Source organism: Ailuropoda melanoleuca, chromosome 4 (assembly GCF_002007445.2).
Source record: "Ailuropoda melanoleuca isolate Jingjing chromosome 4, ASM200744v2, whole genome shotgun sequence".
Classification (NCBI taxonomy): domain Eukaryota; kingdom Metazoa; phylum Chordata; class Mammalia; order Carnivora; family Ursidae; genus Ailuropoda; species Ailuropoda melanoleuca.
In genome coordinates, this window is record NC_048221.1 from 20322599 (window position 1) to 20345777 (window position 23179).

General features: G+C 54.7%; 1 protein-coding gene and 1 long non-coding RNA gene across 5 annotated transcripts; both read left to right on the forward strand.

Annotated features, from left to right (window-relative positions):
• Positions 1–727: 727 nt before the first annotated feature.
• Positions 728–6213, forward strand: LOC117801899. The gene is made up of 3 exons (XR_004624716.1): positions 728–925; positions 2862–3163; positions 4138–6213. It is a non-coding gene; the product is annotated as an uncharacterized LOC117801899 (long non-coding RNA).
• A 2438-nt stretch (positions 6214–8651) lies between these two features.
• GLYCTK (glycerate kinase) lies at positions 8652–13975 on the forward strand. Of its 4 annotated transcripts, none has more exons than XM_034658415.1 (5): positions 8652–8701; positions 10796–11206; positions 11443–11594; positions 12213–12388; positions 12729–13975. In XM_034658415.1, the coding sequence occupies exons 2-5, from the start codon at positions 10830–10832 to the stop codon at positions 13596–13598; spliced, it is 1575 nt and encodes a 524-aa protein (XP_034514306.1). In that variant the 5' UTR covers positions 8652–8701; positions 10796–10829; the 3' UTR covers positions 13599–13975. The 4 variants fall into 4 exon arrangements, with proteins under 4 accessions (XP_034514306.1, XP_019654961.2, XP_034514305.1 ...); XM_019799402.2 differs by having other exon boundaries at positions 8661–8701; positions 10793–11206; XM_034658414.1 differs by lacking the exon at positions 8652–8701 and adding an exon at positions 9080–10598 and having other exon boundaries at positions 10793–11206.
• The last annotated feature ends 9204 nt before the right edge of the window (positions 13976–23179 follow it).

Here is a 23179-nt window from a genome sequence, read left to right on the forward strand (position 1 = left end):
ACTGTGACATTGGGCAGGTGCTACTGGAATGGGATTTTTTCCAGCACTGACAAGCAATGAAGGTTGGACAACAAAGGCCCCTTATGGACTGGGACCTTTTATGACAAATTCTCCTGCAAGCTGTCACGGCCAGACAGAGAGAGAGACTTGTAACTGCGTGTCTCTGTTGCGCTGGTCACCAAAGTGCGTCCCGGTAAGTATACCCTCCCGAAGGCAGAGACCAGAGTGAATGTTCTCACTGGTCACAAAGCCAAGCTCTTAGGACACAGAAGAAACAAAAGGAAAAACCTCATCCTGTCCTTACGCAGACGATCCACAGCAAAGTTTGTCTCCGAGGATGCCCGTTTCGGAGGCCGGCTCGAACAGGAGGCTTATCGGGCCTATGTCTGTGTTCTGCCCAGAAATGGTAATTCCTTTTTATGACAAACAACTCAAAAGACACAGAGAACGGAAAACGAAGAGCATCTCCAGGAGAAAAAGGATCAATAACCAAAGACTGCTCTATCAAATTTTTACCAAGAGTTGCTAAGCCCAAGGATTTTGTTCCATTATATCTTCTCCTGCTAATCTGAATTTAGAGAAAGAAAAAAAGATTCTCCACACTGTAGCTCCATTGGACTCCACACAGAGAGATTCCAGGAGGCTGACATGGTACGAAATCTTACCTTCGGCCAGTTGCATGTCAGATGTCCCAGGATCTCTCAGCCGCTGCAGGATCTGGAGCAAGTGATGTCCCGTGAGTTAAAGTGCCCTGCCCACTATGCCAATAGAAGGGAAGGAAAAATTCTTCTCTACTCGCAAGCTCTTCCTGCTGGACTAGCAATTAAGCTGACATGAGACAGATTAACAGGAGAAAAAACCCGAAGTTTCATTACATGTGCGTGGAGGCCCAGTGACAGAATTGAGACCTCAAGAAATAACCAAGGTGAGCAGTTTTTATACTTTTTACACAAAGAGAATAAATCTGTGAGGAATCGACAGACCACAGAAAACTTCACTTTGGGAGCTTCAATTAGTAAGAAATTCTAAACAGAATTTGGGCTGGGGTCATAAATTAGTAACAAGTAACAAAAGCTGTTTATATAGCCTTCTTGGTGCAGGGAGGGCCCCTTTCACTTGGGAGATTTATTTCCTGCTGTCGGGGGGGACAGAGGAGGGTCTGGGTGTCCTTCCTGCGTAGGTTGTCTCTTCAGTAACTTTTATTTAAAATAAGCACTATGTCAAAGTGGCACATTTTGGACAGCCTGCCCTTGGCCCCTACAGGCAGTCAGGCAGCTGAGGGTTTTTTGTTTTTTAGTTTTTATTTATTCACTTAAGGTAATCTCTACACCCAATGTGGTCTCAAACTCACCATCGCAAGAACCGGAGTCGCATGCTCTTCCCATCTGAGCCAGCCAGGTGCTCGGGCATTTGAGGTTTCTATACGGTCCTGAGCTAAGGAGGAAAGGGGAGGGGGCTGGGGCTTCAAGGGGGAGGAAGACGATTCACAAGAAGATGATAAAAGCAAATGGTTGGTAAACAAATGTTTGCCATGCCCTGCGGGAAAGTCTTTCTTATGTAAACAGTTATCTCGGGTAACAGCTCTCTTCCTGCCACCGGCCCCCTATCGGAATTTTTGAGGCTCTTTAGGGAGAGGTTAGACACTTTTCCTGAGTCGGCTGGGTCTTCATTGCCTTCGGCTCAAAACAATCTACATGTCAAAGCGGCACGATTTGGGGGTGGTGTTTTCTACTCTCCCTCAACTTCTTAAAACCAGCCCTCACAATACCTAGAGTTGGGTGACTCTTCTCTGGGAAGGGCGCGTGTATGTGTGCATGTGTGTGTGAGCACAGTCGCCACAGGAAGAGCAGAATGTTGGGACGCAGTTGCAACCCACGGTGACTCTGTATGGCACGTTTCGGCTGTCACACTCGGTTCGCAGAGAACCACTTTGTACCTGACTAATTGCCGATTGGCTAAATGAACGCTTCGTCTTGCTGACCACCAAGAGGTAGTAATGAGGGCCATGAGTGGAAGTGACATTTTACATCATATGGCAGTTGTAAACCTCTTCTGTGGCGTTAAAGGCACCACCTCAGCAGTGGTTTCATGGAAACATGTTTTCTACCGGTTTTTTGTTTTTTCCTTCTGTTGATCAAATTAATATATACTGAAAAGCATTTTGAACGATTAGAACATTTGATTTCCCCCCTCTTCCGCCAGGGAATCCCAGGCTGATTTCATATAATTCGTGTGGCTTGTACCCTGCCTGAATTACGAGCAGTGTTCAGTTCCCCAAGGGATCAGCCTGTGGCCGCCTCAAAGTGTGGCCCTCAACTATTGAGGGAGCCCAGCCGAGGGTTTCTAGGTCTCTTGCTTAAAAAGCTGTCCTGGGCCAAGTGGCCAGGACGTGCTTGTACTAGCATGGGAGCTCAGACGCTCTCAGGACAGCCTCAGCACTGCTCAGGAAGCGCGGTGTCACCTCTGTCTGCCCCCCCCCCCCCCCCCCCCCCCCCCCGGGCGCGGNCTGGAGTGCTGGCACTCCTAACATGTGGCAACTTACTGGAATTCTTCAGAGAGGTCCTGAGCTTCAGGACCAGGGGCATCTGAAAGGAGGACATCTTCCCCCGACAGCACGACCGACTACATAATTTTCAGGGCCCAGTACAAAATACAAATATGGGCCCCTTCTCAAAAAATTTAAGAAATTCAAGACAGCAACAGTAGAATATTCAACAATATTCAGTATTCAAGTGCAGAACCTTTCAATGACCTTGGTTCCCTGTGTGAATTGCATGGGTCACACTCCCACAAAGCTGGCCCAGCCACAACTTAGAGGCTTTTTTTAAACATACACTTTATTTTAATCTTATTTTTTAAAGAAGGCACCACGCCCAGCATGGAGCCCCCAAGCCCAGCGCAGGGCCTGAACTCCTGACCCCTGAGATCAAGACCTGAGCTGAGATCAAGAGTCGGATGCTTAGCCAACTGGGCCACCCAGGTGCTCCCTGCTTGCACTTTAAAGACTTGTTTATTTAATGCTCTTAACCCCATTTTAGTGATGGAGACTGAGGTTCTGAGAGGTTAAGTAACTTTCCCAGAGTCACACACCCAAGAAGCCTAGAGGCTGGATTCACACTCCGCTTCTGACTGGACCATTCCAGCTCTGTTTCTAGGGCAAAGGGTAGGTAATCATTCACATTTTAAAAAGTCCATTGTTGGTAAACAATGCCTTTTTGTTCTGGAAGGAAGGGATGGGTTCTTCCCAGATAAGCCTAGACTGCCCAGATCCAGGAAGGACTGCCTAGAGCCCCAGGGCCTCTGCCTCTAAACCTATGGAACTGTTTGAAGAGGCTTAAAAACCCTTTCTGATCATTCAACCTACTGTGGATCTTAGCAGCCCTACGTCGCTCACAGCTGAGCTGCTTCCGGGTGTATTGTTTGGATCCCCCACCCCACCTTCCAAGAAAAATAGCTGTGAGGGGTTCCACAGCCTTCACTAACTCCAGCTCCGCCCCTCCCTGCCTCCTGACCCTGTCCCTCCCACTGAGTGGCCCTTCACTGCCCCATCCTCACATCGGAGCTGGGCATCTCCCAGAGCACCCACCTCGGGCCTGCCCTTGGAGAAGTGTCCAGCACTGCAGAGACAAGGGCAGGGGTGGAGGGTGGAAGGGGAGGCTCCTGAGAGCTCACTGCAGAGCTGGCCCTGGAAACCCTGAAAAGGGCACTCTTCTACCCCTCAGTGCCGACTCGGTGAGGCATTAGGGGCTGAACGGTAAGGAAAGGGTCTAGGATGTCAAGGACAAGTGGAAGGGAGGCCAGAGACACCAGGTGTGCCTCCCTGAGGAGTGCCTCCCTGCCTCCAGTTTGGAGTTGAGGACGAGAGCCTCCGACTTATCTCAGGTTTTACGTAAATAAATTGAAAAAAAAAAACCACTGCTTTATTTTCACAGTGGATTTTAAGGAGGCAGAACGTTTTACGGGTTCTCTTATGGATGCAGTGTAATAATTCACAACACTTTCCAGGTCGAATCCCCAAACTGAGTGCCTCTGACTGGAGAAAAGACCGAATGGGTTCCTAGTCACTATTTTTGGTTCTACGTCAATCTTACATTTCTTGCTGGTCCTGAGTTCTTGCTATCATTTATCTTTGTCCAGTCACAATTAGAATGCAGTAAAGGAGGAAGACTCCAGAAACCCCGTGAACTGATGAAATAAAAATCTGCCCTGCCACAGAAACCCACGACTGATGCAAAGAATTTGTCTTCGCGGCAGCGGCTCTCTGCTTTGTGCTTCTGCCTCGTGGTGTGGACTAGTGCACAAGACTCTCCCGAATTTGTGAACGCACCGCGAGATGTTCTGCAGCTCGTGGTGCGTCTAGCAAGATGAGTGCCGGTGAGAACCAACATTTTCCAAATGATGTGATCTCAAGAGTAGATCAAGATTCTAAGATGCAGGTCCTGATTTCTGAAACCAAGTTGCGACAGGATAAAGTGTGCATATCAACCAGCAGATTAATCAGGTTATGGTGCAGTAACACAAACCCCCACATCTTAGTGGCTTCCCCCCACACACACACACACATCTTAGTGGCTTTAAACATCAAAGGTTTATCTTCCACTTTCAATACCTGTCCTTTGTAGGTTGGCAGGATGGCTCTTCCCATCAGTCAGTCACTCAGGTATTAGGCTGGCAAAGAAGCCACCATCTTGAATGTTGTCAGTTGCCAAGTCCAAGGGAAAAATGCTCAGGAAGGCCTCGCTTGGGCAGTTAACTGCCCAGAAATGAATCATACCACTTCTACTTGCTACTCATTGGCCAGAACTAGTCAAATGACCCTTCTCAACCACAAGGGGGCCAGGAAGTGCTGGAGGGGGAGAGAACTGGACTTTGGTGGTAAACAGCGCTAGTAACGACCACGGTGGTTTGAGGTTGGAGGACAGCAGGGTGAATGTCGATAAAGGAGCAGATAATTTAGGGGGATGGCTGCTGGCTCTGCTGGATGGACAGCATGCACTAATGCTCCAGACCCCCTCAGGCGTCTGAAACCTCAAATGGCTGTAGTCATGTGTAATCAGCTTCTTTGACAAGCAGGACTTACTTATAGCAAAGTTCCAAGTCAGAACGCCCAAGACTGAGCACTGTTCTTGCAAATTTGCACCGTTCAGTACCGCAGCGACCCTCTTGAGCTTGTGTGCAGGGGTGGGAGGGTGATTTCAGAGTTATAGGGACCAAGTACTTTATCCATGTTGAACTCCTGAAATTCAGCACTGTTAGTGGAGATGGGTACCACCTCCCCCTGGTCACTGATGACCTCACATCACCCAGGAATGACCTCCTCCTTTCCTCTAAATGGTAACATTTAAATTAAAGTTTAATCTGAATGAACAAATTCATAAACCCTCCCTCAGTAGGGTATGAGTAATGTATCCCAGTACATTGCCTTCTTTCCTTCGGCTTGCTTGAATAGTGGGGAAGGCTTATATTTGACTTAAATGGTCTTTAAAAAATTTTTTTAAAGTAAGCTCTACACCCAATGTGGGGCTTGAACTCACAACCTGAGATCAAAAGTCACAAGCTCTACCAACTGAGCCAGCGAGGCACCCCTTAAATGGTCTTTTCAATAGTTTTTTAAAAACATAAAATAGCATTGCAAAAAGTAACATGTATGTAAGCCTTAGTAACATTAGAATACCATTTTAAATGTCTGTTTAGAAGTACTATAACTTATTTGTGTAAGTACTCTTATCAATGGGTTTTTTGATTGCTTTATACTCCTAAGAACTCTGGGCTGAGTATCTCATGTCCGTTTGAAGAGGATCAGAATATGCCACCCCAAAATATGCCACTTTGAGTTGAAGGCATTTGAGAATAGATGCAGAAAAGGCTCCCTGTCCTCCTCCTTCCTATCTAAGAGCAGGACATAAATTTCTCATGAGAAAGGAGTCCTGCCTGTACCAGGAGATAGGGAGCCAACGCCAAGATGAATCTGTACAAACAAATCTTACTATAGCGATCCTTATCTTCCATTAGTTTACCCCATATATTTACTTTCCCACAATTTACTGCCCTGAGAAGTTCGAACTCCTTTTGTCTTGTGACATTTCTCAAATGTATTGCTCTTTGTTAAAAATGGTATATAAGCTCTCAGGCCTAATGGCTTCTTTGAGGTTTTTACTTCATTTCTGTGTGGCCCCCCATATACATATGAAATAAACTTTTTTTTCCTGTTAATCTGTCTTCGGTCAGTTTAGTTTGTCCCAAGGCCTCAGCCACTGAACCTAAGAGAATAGAGGAAAAATGTTTCTTCCTCCCCTACATCATTTTTTAAAAAAGGTTTATTTATTTTTAGAGAGAGAGAGAGAGAGAGAGAGTGTGCATGCTCCTTACACGGAGCTTGTTCTCACAACCCATGAGATCATGACCTGAGCCGAAGCCAAGAGTCGGATGCTCAACCGACTGAGCCCCCCCACATCATCCTTGTCTACGCATCCAGTTATTTCCTTGGACTGAAGTTGCCTATCACATTTTTGACACTGATACTTATTGCCCAAGTGCACTTAAAAAGACTATAGACAGGGGTGCCTGGGTGGCTCAGTCGGTTAAGCATCTGGCTTCCCCTCTGGTCATGATCTCAGGATCCTGGGATGGAGCTCCGCATCGGGCTCCACACTCAGCAGGGAGTCTGCTATCTGCCCCTCCCTCTGCTCATGCTCTCTCTCTCTCTCTCTCAAATAAATAAAATCTTAGAAAAAATAAAATAGCTAACATTGTAAAAAAAGATGACAGATATATTCATGCCTACTCTCAAGGTATGTGTATGCAGTCTCATGAGCCTAATTGTTTTCTTAGACTTAAATCCCACTGCTTCGTGAAGGCTGCTGCTGCTTCTTTTTTTTTAAAGATTTTATTTATTTATTTGACAGAGAGAGAGACAGGCAGCGAGAGAGGGAACACAAGCAGGGGGAGTGGGAGAGGAAGAAGCAGGCTCCCAGAGGAGAGGCCTGATGTGGGGCTGGATCCCAGAACACCGGGATCACGCCCTGAGCCGAAGGCAGACGCTTAACGGGTGAGCCACCCAGATGCCCCAAAGGCTTCTACTTCTATCACCACCATCTCTTCCTTTTGTGAAATTCTTTCCACCTTGGGTCTGCAGCACTTTGCAGCTGAGTACTTCACTGTTCTCTAGTTAATTCATTAAAAAAAAGAAGAAGAAGAAGGAAAGAAAGTTGGGGGGAAAAAGAAAAAAAAATAGCAATCCCAGCTTTTATTAGTGCCTGCTCCCATGCAAGGCAGTAGAGATGCAAATATGAGTTAGACCAAGTCATCAGCTTCCAAGAACTCACAGTCCAGTGGGGATCAAAACCTGGATGTGAAATACATCTTGTGAGTAGCTGTGGGGTGGAATGGGGGGATTTCAAAAATGGGTCTAATCCTGCTTACAGTCTGACTGAACAGCACTGGCAGAGTAAATGGTGTCTGTTCATGAGTGTCTGGCAGTAAATAAGGAAAGAGGTCCTCAAATACACATTCCTTCCAGCAGTGTGGGACTGTCATTACAAAAGCAGAGTAAAATTCCCGACTAAAAGTACCACTTCTTATTCATCCCAGTAGCTATAGCATTTGACCCACATAGGTCAGGAAATGTCTGTTGAATGGTGGAGTGAATAAATTCACGATGGATAAAGACTTCTTACTATAAGCAAGGAAAAACGGAAATTTTGAGTATTTTCAATCTCCCCACATCTAAAGAGGGTAGATTGTCCTGAAGGTGCCTTTATTTTGATGATGGAGTGGAGAAGTTTGGGAGAGAGTGATAGGGAATAAAAAGTCCTCTATTATAATAGGAAAGAAAACTCCAGGCAAACAACTAGGAAGGAGGTAGGAGGAGTTCATGAGAGCAGAGCACGATATGGAGAGATGTGGCAATTGCAAAAGGCCGGGGGGGGGGGGGATATGTTTTAAGAGTTTTAGAAAGTCTGCTGTGTGATTTGTGATGTAACTCCCGTCCCTCTCTCCCCAAGAAAACATAAATTAAAAAAAAAAAAGTGCACTCTTGTATCTTTAGAGTCTGGTCAGGACTTGTCTTTTTAATGGGGGAAGGTATCAAGTTGGGCTCAAGGATGGACACAGGCTGAGAGCGGAGACAGTAAGGGAGGCCCAGGGTCATTCGTTGTTTACACACAGTTTGTGTGTTCAAGGATCACGGAATAGATCTTTCTGACTCCGAGCTGTTACTAGGTTGGCCGAGGCGGAGAGGGGCGAACACAAAGTTGCTATGGGATTATAGCGGTGGGGAAGAGCCAGGATGATTTAATCTGGCTCCAGAAGGGGTGGGTTGTGGGGAAGTAGTAATTCTCCGCCCGCTTGCTCAGTCCAGTGCCGGGCACCTAACAGGAGCAAGGAACGTAGGTGCTGATTGTTGGGAACCTGGGGATTAAGGAGGGGACGGTTACAGCAATCGGTGAGTCAGGGATTGTTGCCCCCATTGCAGAGATGAAGGCAATGAGGGCCGAAGGTGATTCCATCCAAGCACCCAGAAGTGAGGGCGGAGCCAATCCCTCAGTCCCCACTCCTGCTACCCCCGCACCCCTTCCCGCTGCAGCTCGCCGGGGTACCCCAACCCCACCCCTTCCACCCCACACTTCCGGACTCCGCTCCGCCCACCCGCGAGTACTTCCGGCCTCCGGCACCGGAAGCCGCGGCGCGGAGCCGTAGAGCCGTAAGTCCTCGGCGCGAGGGCCCACGGGAGTAGTCTTTGGGCGGGCCAGTGTCGGGTCCAGGTGGCAGCGGGCACTTATTTCTCGGGTCACCACTGGACATCACGCGGCAGGCACTTCCCTCGCAAAAGCCTAGGGCTGACGTTACTTCCGGGCATGTGCAGGCGGGAGAAGGCCGGAAGTGGCTCCAGTCCCGCTTGGTGGCGGGGCGGAGTCAAGGAGGGTCTTCTCGGTGTTTCCGTGTTTCGTTCTGGAGCACCTGGGAGTTTAGGAGGGTGTCCTGGGTCAAGAGTGGCTGGTTAGCAAATAAAAATACAGGACGTCCAGTTAAATTTGAATTTCAGATAAGCAACAAATAATTATTTAGTGTAGGTATGTCTCAAATATTGTATGGAACGTACTTATATTTAAACAAATTCCTCGTTTATCTGAAGTTAAAATTTAACTGGACGTCCTGTATTTTAACTGGCAACCTTAGCCTTGAAGACTCCCCCCATTCTCATCTGCCAACCTGCCTGGGCCCCGGTATACTGTGGCAAGGCTAGGATCCTCTAGGCTTGTGCCTATCTGGGAAACAGGTACAAAGTTCACCCAGGCTCTCAAGCTGTTGCTAGATTCTAAGTAGCTTTTGGTTTCTAGCCCAGTGGGCCAGTTCCAGGGGCTTCCTGGCAAAAGCTGAGCCCATTTTCCGAGTCCCCATGGCAGTGCCCTTTGTTCCCTTTCACGGCTGGAGTCGGGCAGCATTGGTCTTATGGGAAAGCTGAGAACCATGCTGGCTAAGTGGCTGAGGGCTCCACGTTGTTAGGTTTTTTGAGTGTGGGATGAAGTGTTTGGGGTTCAGGTTTTCTATGTTAATAGTGGGCAGCTTCAGAGAGGCCAAGGATGTCAAGGGGAGAGCATTAGTCTTACTTTCATTCCACCTCTCATTTTGCACTTGAGGCTCAGTGAAAGAAAAAGAGCTGTCTCTGTGGTGGAGCTGGAGCCTGATTCCCAGACTCCTTCCCCTGCTCTATCCATGCTTGCTGCTGCAATCAGCCGGCAGCATTTATGGTGGGCGTTGTTAAAGTAGATGCCTTTTTTAGAGGTGATCTCTTTGGGGCTCCCTTGTCCCTGAACTCCTTCACAGCCTCCTGACCTTCACCCCAAGGCTTCTTGAGCCTTTACCTTGCCCAGTGGGGAAAATGACTATTTGGCCTCAGCTGTGGGAGTCTGGCCTCCTGCTCTAGACACTGGGCTCTCACTCCTGTGGGTGGTGTGACCCAAGACGTGTTATGTCAGAGGGAAAGGCATGTTCTTGGCAGGGCTGGGTCTGGCCAGCCTAGTAGGTGGAAGGGTGCCCTTTTCTGTCCTGCAGCTTGGGCCCCACGATACATGGCATCAGTGTGGTGTCTAGGGACTTCTTTAAGTTTCCAGCATGAGCCAGTCTTTGCTGCCACTTCTCATTTGAACCTAAAACTTTTCCTGGACTGGGCTTGAGTGCTGGGATTCCTCAGTTGGTATGTCCTGAGGATGTGCTCTGAGCCTGCATCCTCCCCACACAGACCTAGCCTTCCCAGCCTCCCCAGCCCAGATCCACGAGCTAATGACGCAGAGCAGGCTGCAGGTCATCAGGCTTGGGGTCAGTTGGTGGGACAGCCAGCAGCCTCTTGGGAACAGGAGAGGTAAAGAGGCAAGGAAGGAGTGCCAGAAAGGGGTGTTGCCCCTGGATGAACCTCAGAAGTCCAGGGGGTGGGAAAGGGGTGGGGCGGGAGCCCACTGATAGGAATTGCTCCATCTGTGAATAATTAACCCTCAGCCAAAGTGGGTGGCCTAGGGGGAAGGCTCAGCTAACAGGACCTTTGGACTCAGGGGCCTAGCGTCCAGAGGGCCCGAGGATAGCCTGCAGAAGAGGAGGACATGGTAGGTGGCAGGCTTGGGCTCTGAGAACTGGAGTGAGATCAGGCAGCTGAGGGCCTCAGAAAGTCTTGAACTGGCAGCTGGGCCGCTGCAGCAGTCGCTGGTGGGGTTCAGCGGCCCCCAGCCCTCAGACAGGTGGCTGTGGGGGGTCCGTCTCTGGGCTTGCAGCAGCTCACTAGTGCTTTCTTCCCCCTAAGCAGCCATGGATGCCAGGTGGTGCTGAGAGCAGTGGGCATGGCTGCGGTCTTGCACGGTCTGCCCTGCATGGCCCGAGCCCCCTTGCGCCCGCTCCTCACGGGGGGCCCAGTGGTCCGGCTGGCCAGTGGCATGGCCCTGGCAGAGCAGGCGCAGCAGCTGTTCGAGAGCACTGTGGGTGCCGTGCTTCCAGGCCCCATGCTGCACCGGGCACTGTCCTTGGATCCCGGCAGCGGGCTGCTAAAGGTGCGGGACCGGAGCTTTCAGCTGCGGCAGAACCTCTACCTGGTGGGCTTTGGCAAGGCCGTGCTGGGCATGGCAGCGGCAGCCGAGGAGCTCCTGGGCCAGCATCTCGTGCAGGGTGTGATCAGCGTGCCCAAGGGGATTCGTGCTGCCATGGAGCATGCTGGAAAGCAGTAAGGAGCCTTGAGGGGGGGGGGGCTGCTGCCCACTGTCCACTGGGTGGGGAAGCTAGGCCCAGACTCAACGCTGGTTCAGGCCTCCCTCCCTCACCAGCATCCCTTTTCTTCTGGGTCTGGACTGGCTCTGGGATGGGTGTCAGTTGGCCTTCGTCACCTGTACCGCTGACAAATCAGGTGGGAGGAAAGGAACCCACCCCATCTCTTGTTGTCTGTTCTGTCTCTCTCTTCAGGGAGATGCTGCTGAAGCCACACAGCCGTGTCCAGGTGTTCGAGGGTGCAGAGGACAACCTGCCAGACCGTGATGCACTTCGGGCTGCACTGGCCATCCGGCAGCTGGCCGAAGGTCTCACAGCTGACGATCTGCTGCTTGTACTCATCTCAGGTGTGGGTGCCAGACTGGCTCAGGAAAGTTTAGGGGGCAGTAGTGGTGGTTCCAAATATCAGGTCTGTGAGAGATGGTCTGAGTCCCCAGGGTCACAGAGCAAGGGAGGCAGTAAGGAGCCTGGATGGCTCACCTCTGGGTTGCCCTGGGCAGGTTATCTGGCCTCCTCAGAGCTGTGGGGCCCTTCCCTGACTGACCTTGTTTGGTGACTATGGGAGGGCGCCTAGGGAGCTTGTAACTCAGGGTGTCGCGGGGATAAAATGTCCCTGCTGTTGCTGCTGTCTGTGCCCATGCGATCTGGGGCTAGAACCCAGGCCTCTCCAGCTCCCGTGGAGCCCATCCTTGGTCTTGCTGTCTCCTCCTGGTCTACCCCCTATTCCAAGCTCTTAAGGAATAGTTCTTCCAGTGCCTGCTGGAATCTGGGCTACTCCAAGGCAGGGTAGAGCCTCAGGGTGTGGTGACTATACACACGTTCACTGTATGTCCACACGGGGGCACCCTAACTCCACCTTTCCAGCACCCCCTTCCTTAATGTGGGTACTATGTGCCTGCTTTCTTAAGTGGGGAGGTTCCTTTCAGTCTTATCCCCTCTGCCCAACTTCTTCACTGTCTCTGCAGGTGGGGGCTCAGCCTTGCTGCCCGCCCCTATCCCACCCGTGACCCTGGAAGAAAAGCAGACACTCACCAAGCTGCTGGCAGCCCGCGGAGCCAACATCCAGGAGCTGAACACCATCCGGAAGGCCCTGTCCCAGCTCAAGGGTGGGGGGCTGGCTCAGGCCGCCTACCCTGCCCAGGTGTGTGGGTCCCTGCTACCCTAAGCAGCCCTGGGCTGGTGGAACCAGACCCACATGTGCCAGGGAGACAAAAGCCTCTCACGGCATACAGATTGGCAGGGCCCCAGTGCGGGAGTCCACAGGGCTGGCTGGGCAGGGCCTCAGAGAGGATGGGGGTGTGGTGTCCAAATGGCCACATGTTCTGCAAACCCCTTGGAGAGGGGTTAGAAAAGGGTGAGAAAATGCACCGGGCAGTCTGAGCCTGTGTGGATACATGGCAGGGGATGGATGGCAGCTTGATCAATGGCTATGGGCTGAGGAACTGGAGGGACTGAGCCTTGCCTCTGCGACCCCTCCCCAGGTGGTGAGCCTGATTCTGTCAGACGTGGTGGGGGACCCAGTGGAGGTGATCGCCAGCGGCCCCACCGTGGCCAGCGTCCATAACGTGCAAGATTGCCTACACATCCTCAATCGCTATGGCCTTCGCGCCGCCCTGCCGCGTTCCGTGAAGACTGTGCTGGCTCGGGCTGACTCTGACCCTCACGGGCCGCACACCTGTGGTCACGTGCTCAACGTGATCATTGGCTCCAACGTGCTGGCACTGGCTGAGGCCCAGCGGCAGGCTGAGGCGCTGGGATACCGGGCCGTGGTGCTGAGCGCGGCCATACAGGGCGATGTGAAGAGCGTGGCCCGGTTCTACGGGTTGCTCGCCCAGGTGGCCGGAGCCCACCTCACTCCGCCTGGGACTGGAGCCTCCGTGGAGGAAGAGGAGCGACTCCAGGAACTGGCAGCTGAGCTTCAGCTCCCAGACCTGCAGCTCAAGGAGGCCCTGGAGGCCGTGGTGGGGGCTAGGGGCCCTGTCTGCCTGCTGGCTGGTGGCGAGCCCACCGTGCAATTGCAGGGCTCAGGAAAGGGTGGCCGGAACCAGGAACTGGCTCTGCGTGTTGGAGCAGAGCTGGGACGATGGCCACCAGGGCCTGTAGATGTGCTGTTTTTGAGTGGTGGCACCGATGGGCAGGATGGGCCCACAGAGGCAGCCGGGGCCTGGGTCATGCCTGAGCTTGCCAGCCAGGCTGCCGCTGAGGGCCTGGACGTGGCCAGCTTCCTGTCCCGCAATGACTCACATACCTTCTTCCGCTGCTTCCGCGGTGGGGCGCACCTGCTGAGCACGGGGCTGACTGGCACCAATGTCATGGACGCGCACCTCCTGTTCCTGTGGCCGCGGTGCTGACGTGGGTCGTGGTTGAGGAGTGCAGAGGAGACCCACAGGGCGGCATCCTGGGGCAGACCAGCGTGGGTCCCCAAGGCCTCACCAGGCCTGAGGGCCCCTTCTCTCCCTGGCCCTGGCTCCCTGGTTGACCCTGACACCTCATACCCAGGGCCTCTACTCTGTGTTCGTTCCCCCAGCTAGACCAGCAGATGGGGGCTCTCTCCTCTCCCTCCTTCCTGCCGTGACAGCAGCTAACCCTGAGGACTGGGATGAGCGCTTTGGCCTGTTTACTGTTCCTGGTCTTCTCCCCCCACACCGGGCAGCCCCTCTGCCGGGCTCTTGAGTGTCTTTTCCGTGGGGTGAAGTGAGAAGGACTGCAAATAAAAAGAACTACGCTGTGGGTTCTCCATGTGTTTTCCCTCAGGGCAAAGACTCAGAGCTGCAGGGAAAGGGAGTGGGGTCAGGCTGCAGCCCCAGCACTGGGACGCTACAGGGGTTCCCCATACCCCTCTCTGCAGGGCACGCTCAGCGCTTGTTTCACTAAAACAGGAGCCAGGGAAGGTTGAGCCTGGCTCCTGACACACTCAGTGTGGGCAAGGGAGGACAGGCCGAAGGACTACAGTCTGTGGGTCTTCGGGCCACCTGTCCAACTGCGACTCCCCTGTGGCATCCCTGTTGCAGTCTCCAGGCTCTGCTGCATACCTTGCTGGCTGCAAGCCCACTAGCCACAAAAGCTGTCCTCGCCTTCTGTATTTGGACCGCCCTTAGGGACAGATCACACTGTTGGTTTAGCTGCCCTTTGTGTATCCACAGGCTATTCCCAGCCACATAGGATTCTGGACCTTGTTTCCTTGTGTCAGGCCCATTTTCTCAGGCTGAACATCCCAGTTTCTGAGCTGCTTCTTTGGGACAGGGCAGTTCCTGGTGGCAGCCTTGCAGTGGGGAGTCTCTAGTGTGGAGATGATGGGTCAGAGTACTGATGGGGTCTAGCAGCCACCTGCCCACCCCCCTGTTACAGTTGGCCAGGGAAGAGGTCAGTGGGGAAGAGAGCAATAGAGGAAAGGTTCCCTCGGCTAGGCTAGCAGCCTGTGCCGGGGGAAGGGAGGGCTGCCGTCCTACTTCTCTCTGGGCCCCCTTGCTCAAGATCCGAGCCCTCCGTTGGCCGCCCCCGCCGTACGCCACGGCTCCAATCCCTATATGAGTGAGCAGTAAAATCACATAGGAATAAAAAGCCATAGAGAACAGCGAGGCCTGGGGCTGCTCCTGCTGGCCCCCTCCTCTACTCCAGCTGTCCCCTCCTCTCTCAGGGTGTGAGAGGCTCTGGGTCAGGGCTGGCACGCCCTCCCCCTGGGAAGTCTCCCTTACCCACTTGGACTCTGGACAGCCCAGCTTGCAGAAGGTTCATGACCCGAGGACAAGGTGAGGCGAGTCGCATGACCCAGGCTCTGGCGGTCAGGGAGGTTTAGGGAAGAGGGGAGTTTGCACCCTTCTGTGATGCAGGGCATGGCTTCCTTTCCTTCTGTGCCAGCATGGAGTTTCCGCTGACGGCAGGGTCACGGGGGGTCTGGGGGATGGTCCCTCCATGCCCCGTTGCTCCTCTGACAGCCTCCCTGTTTCAGTCCTTGCCCTTGGGAGCATGAGCATGAGCGCTGGGTGTCAAGTTCCAGGCAAGAGCAGGACAGAAGGGCAGGGCCTGTGGCAGAGTACTTGTCAGCCCTGTCCATGGTGTGTGTGTGTGTGTGTGGTGGCATGTGAGCATACACATGGGTGGCCAGGGGTAGGGGACGTGCAGCTGCTTGTGTACTAGGCTACTTACATGCCTGCTGAGGGGTTTGGGTGTGGATGAGGTCTTGCCAGAGGGTACCCTTGTACCCCCTTGGCCCTCGCCCTGTGCCTGTGTTTGTGGGGGCTGGGAGGCCAGGGCCTAGATTGGGCCTAACCCATCAGCTTTGCTCATTTGGTATCCCCAAGATGAGAACAGATATATTTGGCCTCAATCTAGATGAAAATATGAGATAAACGCTGCATGGTGAGTGTTCGATAGGACTTATTATTTGCGCCATAAATTTCAATTACGGGTCATAATAAATGCTCCCATCCTGTGGCTCTTGGCTTCTGTCTTTCCTGGCTCAGGTTCCTCTTGCCCTGGCACCCACCTCATTTCCATTCCCTGAAGCTTTCCCTGGCCCATCTGGAGGCTTTTGTCATGCAGGGTGCCCAGCTCCCCCTTACTGCTTCCACCTTTACAGGCCCTTCTGTTCTCTGTACTTGGCATGAACTAAGAAGAGCCGGGCAGTGGGCCTGGACAGCCCTTAGGTATCGGCTACTCCAAGTCCCTATTTTATAGCTGGAGAACTAGAGAGGGAAGGTGTCTTGTCTGGGGCTGCCCAGCAAGTCTGCCGCAGAACCGGAAGGAGAGCCTGGCTGGGATCTGCTTGTCCCCCCTGTGGGGCTCAGAGACCCTGGGGTCCAGAGAGAGCTCAGCCAGAGTTAGGGATCCACTCTTGCTTCCCTGCTGAGTTAGGGGATCTGCTTGTCCCCCCTGTGGGGCTCAGAGACCCTGGGGTCCAGAGAGAGCTCAGCCAGAGTTAGGGATCCACTCTTGCTTCCCTGCTGAGTTAGGGATCTGCTTGTCCCCCCTGTGGGGCTCAGAGACCCTGGGGTCCAGAGAGAGCTCAGCCAGAGTTAGGGATCCACTCTTGCTTCCCTGCTGAGTTAGGGATCTGCTTGTCCCCCCTGTGGGGCTCAGAGACCCTGGGGTCCAGAGAGAGCTCAGCCAGAGTTAGGGATCCACTCTTGCTTCCCTGCTGAGTTAGGGATCTGCTTGTCCCCCCTGTGGGGCTCAGAGACCCTGGGGTCCAGAGAGAGCTCAGCCAGAGTTAGGGATCCACTCTTGCTTCCCTGCTGAGTTAGGGATCTGCTTGTCCCCCCTGTGGGGCTCAGAGACCCTGGGGTCCAGAGAGAGCTCAGCCAGAGTTAGGGATCCACTCTTGCTTCCCTGCTGAGTTAGGGATCTGCTTGTCCCCCCTGTGGGGCTCAGAGACCCTGGGGTCCAGAGAGAGCTCAGCCAGAGTTAGGGATCCACTCTTGCTTCCCTGCTGAGTTAGGGATCCACTCTTGCTTCCCTGCTGCCCCTCAAGGGCTTGGGAATGGTGACGTGACCATGCTTGGCCTCTCTGGGAACCATAAAACAGATTTGCCGGTCCCTTTTCAGCTTAGATTTCACAGTTCCATTGCATGTATGATTTGGTAGAAAATCACGTGCAGTCGGGTGACAGGCTTCTGCACAGAGGTGTGTGTCTGCAGCTGTGTATGCGTGCATGGGGATGCGTGCGAGCATGTGTGTGTCCAGCCCAACCCACAGCCAGCTCCTGAGCCGGCATCTGAGCCGTGCTCTGCCCTGCCCCCGGGTGAGGACACGCAGTTTGGTGTGGTCAGCCTACTGGAGATACTGGGAAGCAAGTTGGACAAGGAGGCCATAAGGGCTTCTTTACTGCAGGGATGGGGGATGCCAGGGTGACATGCCAGGAGGTAGAGGAGGTGCCACATGTGAGAAAGGTGCATCACTAGGCTGGGGAACCCCTCCCAGCTCTGCTCTGCCTGCCCCTGTGCAGCCTCACCCCAGCAGCCTTCGGCCAGTCCAGGCAACCCTTTAGGTGTCCACTTTGGAACCATGGCTAGAAGCCCTGGCTCAGACAGTCCTCTCAGTGCCTTCGGGGTCTTCGTGTATCCGCAGGCTATTCCCAGGCTTCCCACCTGGGCAAGCGGCAGGTGCTTTGGTGAGCACAGGCACCCTGCCCTCAGGTGGGCTCTCACAAGGATAGCAGCTAAAAGACCTGGAAGAGCCCTGCAGTGGGAGTCGGGCCCTAGATCCTGGCCTTGCCACCTTCCTTTCTCCAGGTCTTGCTTTTCTCTTCTGTCTAATGGGGACAAAATCCTGTCCTGCTTGCCTCTCTGGGGAGGGGTCGGCAGTAGATGGATCTGGGTAGGAAAGCTCTGTGGAAGTGGGGGTGCTCCGGGAGGGAGGCAAAGAAGGGAGAGGTGCTGGCCTCTTCCAAGGAGAAGCTCAGGGAGTCTCCATGCAGGGAGGCCCCCTTCTTCCAGGCAGGGCCTGGGTTAGAGCCAGTAAGGCCTTGGTGCTCACTGACTGAGGCCCTCTGGCACTGGACTAGCACTTGCAAGGGGTGGTCTTCGAGTTTTAAATGGCTGCTGCTGTGCACAGTGCCCCGAGATGTCACAGAACCAATGGGGGGGGGGTGTCAGCTAGAGCTAGAGTAAGCTGACCCACCCTGGGAGAGAGCCACCTCCTGTCTCAGGAAAAAAAAAAAACCAAAAAAAAGACAGGGCGGCCTGATACCTCTGGATCTGGATCATGTGTGAGGGACACGATGAGGCTCAGACTGGGGTGGGGGAGAGCTGGCTTGACTGCAGGCTAGGAATCCCTAGCAGAGTGAGATACTCTGGGGTGTGCTAGGGGAGAAGAGAGGCTGTGTAGGGCTGGGGGGATACTGACACACCACCCAGGGTGTAGCCAATGGCTCAGGCAGGCTGCTGCATGAGAGCAGGGTCACTGAGCTGTGCTGAGCTGAGTCCAGGCCAAGAGAGGTGGCCTTTTTCCCTGAGACAGGGATGTCTGGGGGTCAACCACTCCCGGGGAATCACTGGGGCCAGTCCTGAGGCTTATCCTTTCCCACTTGCTCAGGCTGCTCTTGGGCCTGGATGGGTTGGGCTGTGGCAAACCCCCCGGGGCCTTTAGATGTGATGCCGGGAACTGTTTCCACCTCTCTGTTGGGGATTGGGGTTGTTGCCTGCTTGGCTGTTGCCTGCTTGGTTGAGGACTCTGTTAGGGAAGAGGGTGAGGGAAGTTGGGCCCCAGAAACAAGTGCCCCATCTGACCAATCCTAGGGGGACAAATGCCCCCGACAGCTCTGCCTTATGGGTCACTACCTGCTATGACCTTGTACATGGATGGCTCCCTGGGGGTTCACAGAGCTCTAGGACCTGGCCCTGCCCTGGCCAGATTGCCAGAGGCTGTACCCCCAAGATGCACCCCACTGGGGAGCTCCCCCCTGGGCTCTCCATACTCCCAAGCTTTCCTGCCCCTCCTCTGACAGCCAGGAGAGCCACCCTGCTTGCTTCTCTAGAGGAGTGTGAGCAGCGCGCTCTGTCCCCAGGCAGCCCTGCCTCTCCGCCCCCAGCTCCAGCTGAGAAGGGGGCGGGGCCCTGGCTCTGGCTTCTGCCCCTTCCTTCCACTCCCACCCACCTGCCCAGCTTTGGGGTCTCTGGATCTCCTGGTAGCCTTGGATCATCTCTAATAACTGCACTTGTAGCCCTCAGAACCCCAGGGCTCTGTCTCCACCTGTTCTCTTCCTCCCCCCGTCCCCCCCACTTTCTTCCCTGTCCAGCTCGGGAAGCCGACCATGGGAGCAACTGGGCTCTGGCCTGAATCCCTACTGCTCACTACTGTGGGTAAAGCTGTCCTGGGGATCCTATTTTGTGGGAGCTGGTCAGAGACCCCTAGCGAAGGGAGAAGTGCCCCTCCCCACATGTGGCTCTGTGGGTCCCGTGGTTGGGAGCTGAGGGCAAAAACAGCCAGCCTGTGGCAGGAGGTGGTGGTGGTGGAGGGGAGGCAGTTCTCTCCTTCTCTTCCCGCACCCTCCCCACCTGGGCAGTGGGAGCAGCCCAGCACATCCCTGACCAGCAACCCAAACCCCAGCAGGGACAGGCACTTAGGGGTCATAGCCCTGTGGACAGCGCCACTGCTGCCACCCAGCAACCTCGCAGCCATAGCCCTGCCAGAGGCAGGGTTCAGAGCCCTGGACTCCAGGACTGGGCATACATTCAAACCTTCAGGTGTGGCTATTCCGGGCAGCACATCCCCCGCCCACCCAGTCAGGCTCCCCCCCACCCCAGGGTCCCCGTCAGCCCAAGACCACCCGCAGAAGCCAAGCACCAGGTAGCTTTGCCCCCGGCAGCCAACTGGCTGCCCCTCTGCCCTCGGCTCCTGCTGACCGCCGGGGCATCCGGCACTGTGACTGCTGTGCCTGCTGCCCCGGGCTGGGAGGCACCGCGCCGGACTGCCCCCTGTCCCCCACCTGCCCGCCCCCCAGGGCTCCAGCGGCCGCGCCCGGCGTCCCGGCTCCCCGCTCACCTCGGTGGCGCTGTCTCCGCACCAGAGGCACTGCAGTGTGGGAACTGTCCCGAGGAGCCAGTTCTCCGCTGAAACAAAGAGGTGGGGGAGAGAGAGGGGGGCAGCGGGAGAGGGAGAGGGTGAGTGAGCGGGAAGGAGCGGAGGCTGGAGGGGAAGAGAGAAGGGAGAGGGCGAGGGAGGAGATGGGAGGGAGGGGAACGCAGGGAGATCGCGCCTGACTCCCGGGACTGAAGGGCCGGCGCCGAAGGGAGAGGAAGTGGGGAGGAGACAGAGGGGAGAGATTGTTCGAGGGGCCACACGGCGAGGGGCGTGGGCTGGAGAGGGAGCCGGGTGACAGGCAGGGCTGCGGGCCGGCAGCAGGCTGGGGGCTGGGGCGGTGCGGTGGGCAGGGGGCCCCACCCGTCCTCCGCCGCTCTGGCACTTGGGTGGGTGGGCAAAGGCCATGAAGGGGAATGGGCGGGAGAGGCGGGCCGCCAGGCGCGAGCTAAGGGGCTGGGCTGGCGGGCGGGCGGGCTGGCTGCGAGGACGGGGGCCGGGGACAAAGGCGGGAGAAGAACAAAGGTGTCCGAATGGAGGAATCGGCCCCTGGTGACCTCTGGGTGCCGCAGTCCCCAGCGTCCTGGACAGAGTCTCCTGAAGGGAGGGCAGGTCCACTCTGGGGCGGTCCGGGTTCTGAAGTGGCAGCCCGAGGTCAAGGGGAGAGGGGATGGGCTGTGAGAGTGGGCAGGGCCCCTTCCTTCTGAGAGAGGTCGAACCCGCTGGCCGCAGAGGCTGACCACATATCAGGATGCCAGTGTCACTGTCTCTTTGGGGGAGGGGAAGGTCAATAGGGTCTGAAGCTGGGCCTGAAAGCTAGGTGGGGCAAGTCCTCTTTTAGGGAAGAGCATGTGGGGTCCCTGGGGAGGAGGGGAGGGTAGGGGGCACTGTGGGGAAAGGGGAGGAATGGGGATGAGGGAGCGGGGAGCTGGGGACAGGGCAGAGATGAGGCGGAAAGGGGGCCACAAGGGTGGGTCCAGAGCTGCAGCCCCTCAACAGGCCCATGGGCAGCAGAGGCCTCCCTCTCCACACCCCACAATTCTGGGGCTGCCTAATACAGGAGAGGCTAATGAACCACTTCCGTCCTGCATCTGAGCGCTGCTGTGACAGGCAAGGGCACCAGGGAAGTCAGTTTGGGCTGCTCAGGGATAAGTCTGTGTTAGTGCTGTTAGTGCTACAGGGGGCAGGGGAGGCAGGGTGGCCTTAACCAGAGACATCGCGTCCCTCTCTGGCCCTGGGCATAGTGCCCTGGGCTGGTCTAGTCTCCTCTCATGCCCAGAGGCACAGAATGCCCTCCTAAGCCTTCTGACCAAAGGAAGTTCCCCCTTGTCCCACCGGAGACTCCTTATAGAAATTCCAGAGCACAGTGTCTGCAGCACGGGAGAAGGCGAGGGAGCCGTGGGCTGACCTAAAGCTGTGACAGGGAGAGGGGAAGACACTCAGCCCCCAGAAAGCATAAGAGCTAGATGCCCCTTAGATTCTGCCCAGCCTCACCCCCTACCACCTCCTCAGGGAAGCCCTCCCAGCCCCACCAAGCAGGGCCACATCAATCCAGCTGCCACTGGTCTACGTCTTCCAGTAGCCTGGAAGCCCGAGAATGGAAAGAAACTACCTCCCTCCTTTCTTTCCTCCCTCCCCTCCATCTTTTCTTCCCACCTTCCACTTTTGATTTAGAAATAATTTCAAACTTACGGAAAAGTTGTCAAAATAAGAATAGTCTAAGATACTCATATACCCTTTGGCCATATTCAAATTATTGTTACTATTTTGCTTCCCTTGCTCTATGTATTTGCTCTGTGTGTGTGTGAGAGAGAGTCAGGCATCATTTTTTTCCTGAGCTATTTGAGAGTAAGTTGCAGGCATGCGGCTGAAAGGATGGTTTCCTACCTGCTTCTGTTTCTATCTCCCGGAGGCAGCCTGAGGGAGCCCAGACCATGTTGTAAATGAGTGAAGGTCTGGAACAGGCACGGAATGAGTGGACATCACCTCCTGGGAGCCCGAGGCGTGGAGACTGGAGGCCCTTTGCCAAAGCCCCGTGAGAGTGGGACTGCAGGGCCGGACAGTACTCATTTTCTGCTCCTTCAGCCTGGGGTCAGGGCGCCTTTGCCCACCCGAGCAAGCCTGTGGTGTCTGGCAGGTCGGAGCTGCAGCAGATGTCTGCGGGGCGGGTGGCAGGCGGGCAGGGTGGGGCCGGAGGAGCAGGGACGCCCATGCTGGGCACCCTCGGGCGATGGGCTACTGCCTGCCTGGCCCTCAGTGGGCTTGAGAAGACTCAGTTGCTGGAGGCCTTGAATTCTTGCCTTTGGGCCCTCCCCACAACCCCATGAGAGTCAAGGCAGGGATGGGGCCCCACCTTGATAGCTGGTCCATGCTGGTTGGCTTAAAGAGGGCAGGGTGGGGGCTCTGGTCATATTGGGGCTTACGTGATGGTCCCTGACACAGGGCTGGCATTCCTTCTGTCCCCCCGGTGCTCTCAAATGGTTGGAGTCCCATCTGGAGGCTGTCCTTCTGATGACTTCTCTCTTATCCCTCCTCACCCCTATCCAAAGGTTATGGTTAATTAAGTGTGGCATTTAAAAATCACACGGTGAGGGGTGCCTGGCTAGCTCAGTTGGTAGAGCATGTGGCTCTTGATCTTGCGTCATGAGTTCGAGCCCCACGTTGGGTGTAGAACTTAAAAAAAAAAAAAAGTAAAACCTCCTGAATCGAATGAGTCATAATAATAAACTTAAAAATTTGGGGAACAGAATCACGTGGTGAAAAGTGATCTGAGCTCGGAAGCCCAGATTTCCTCTCTCTTATAGAAGAATTCCTCTTCCTCCAGGAAGCCCTCCAGACTTTCTCAGAGCTTCCCACCTTACATGGCTCCTGGGAAATGCCAGCCCTATTTGTTCCTTTGCTGGTTCACACTGGTGCTACATCTGCCTATGGCTTTGCTCTGCCATCAGCCTTTCTCCCTCTTGTTGCCCCAGGCCAGTCAACTAACTGATGTCCCATAGATGAATGGCAGTGGCTTGGTTAGTCCTGCCAGGACACTGAGTCCTTCTGATGCCCCTGTACCCACTGATTGAGAGTCCACAGGCTCTGGGGTGGCTGAAGTGGTGGAAGAGGGTTGGGCAAGGGGACCCACCCAAGAGAGGAAAAAGGCTTTTTCAAGGCAGGCCTCCAGCTTGGGTCTCTGACCACCTATCCAGCACCTTGTGTTTCTTGCCTTGCAGCATGGGGGAGCCTGTGCAGGGTGGAGGCTGAGGGTCCTCTCCAAACCCCACTTGAGTGATCGCAGGACTTGCAGAACCGAGGGAGGAATGCATCCCCTGCATCTATTACCCCCGACCCCCTCCATGGGAGAGCCCAGGGTACACAGGCCTCCTTCCCCCCGGCCCATCCCCCAAAGCAATTTCTGCCAATTAGCACA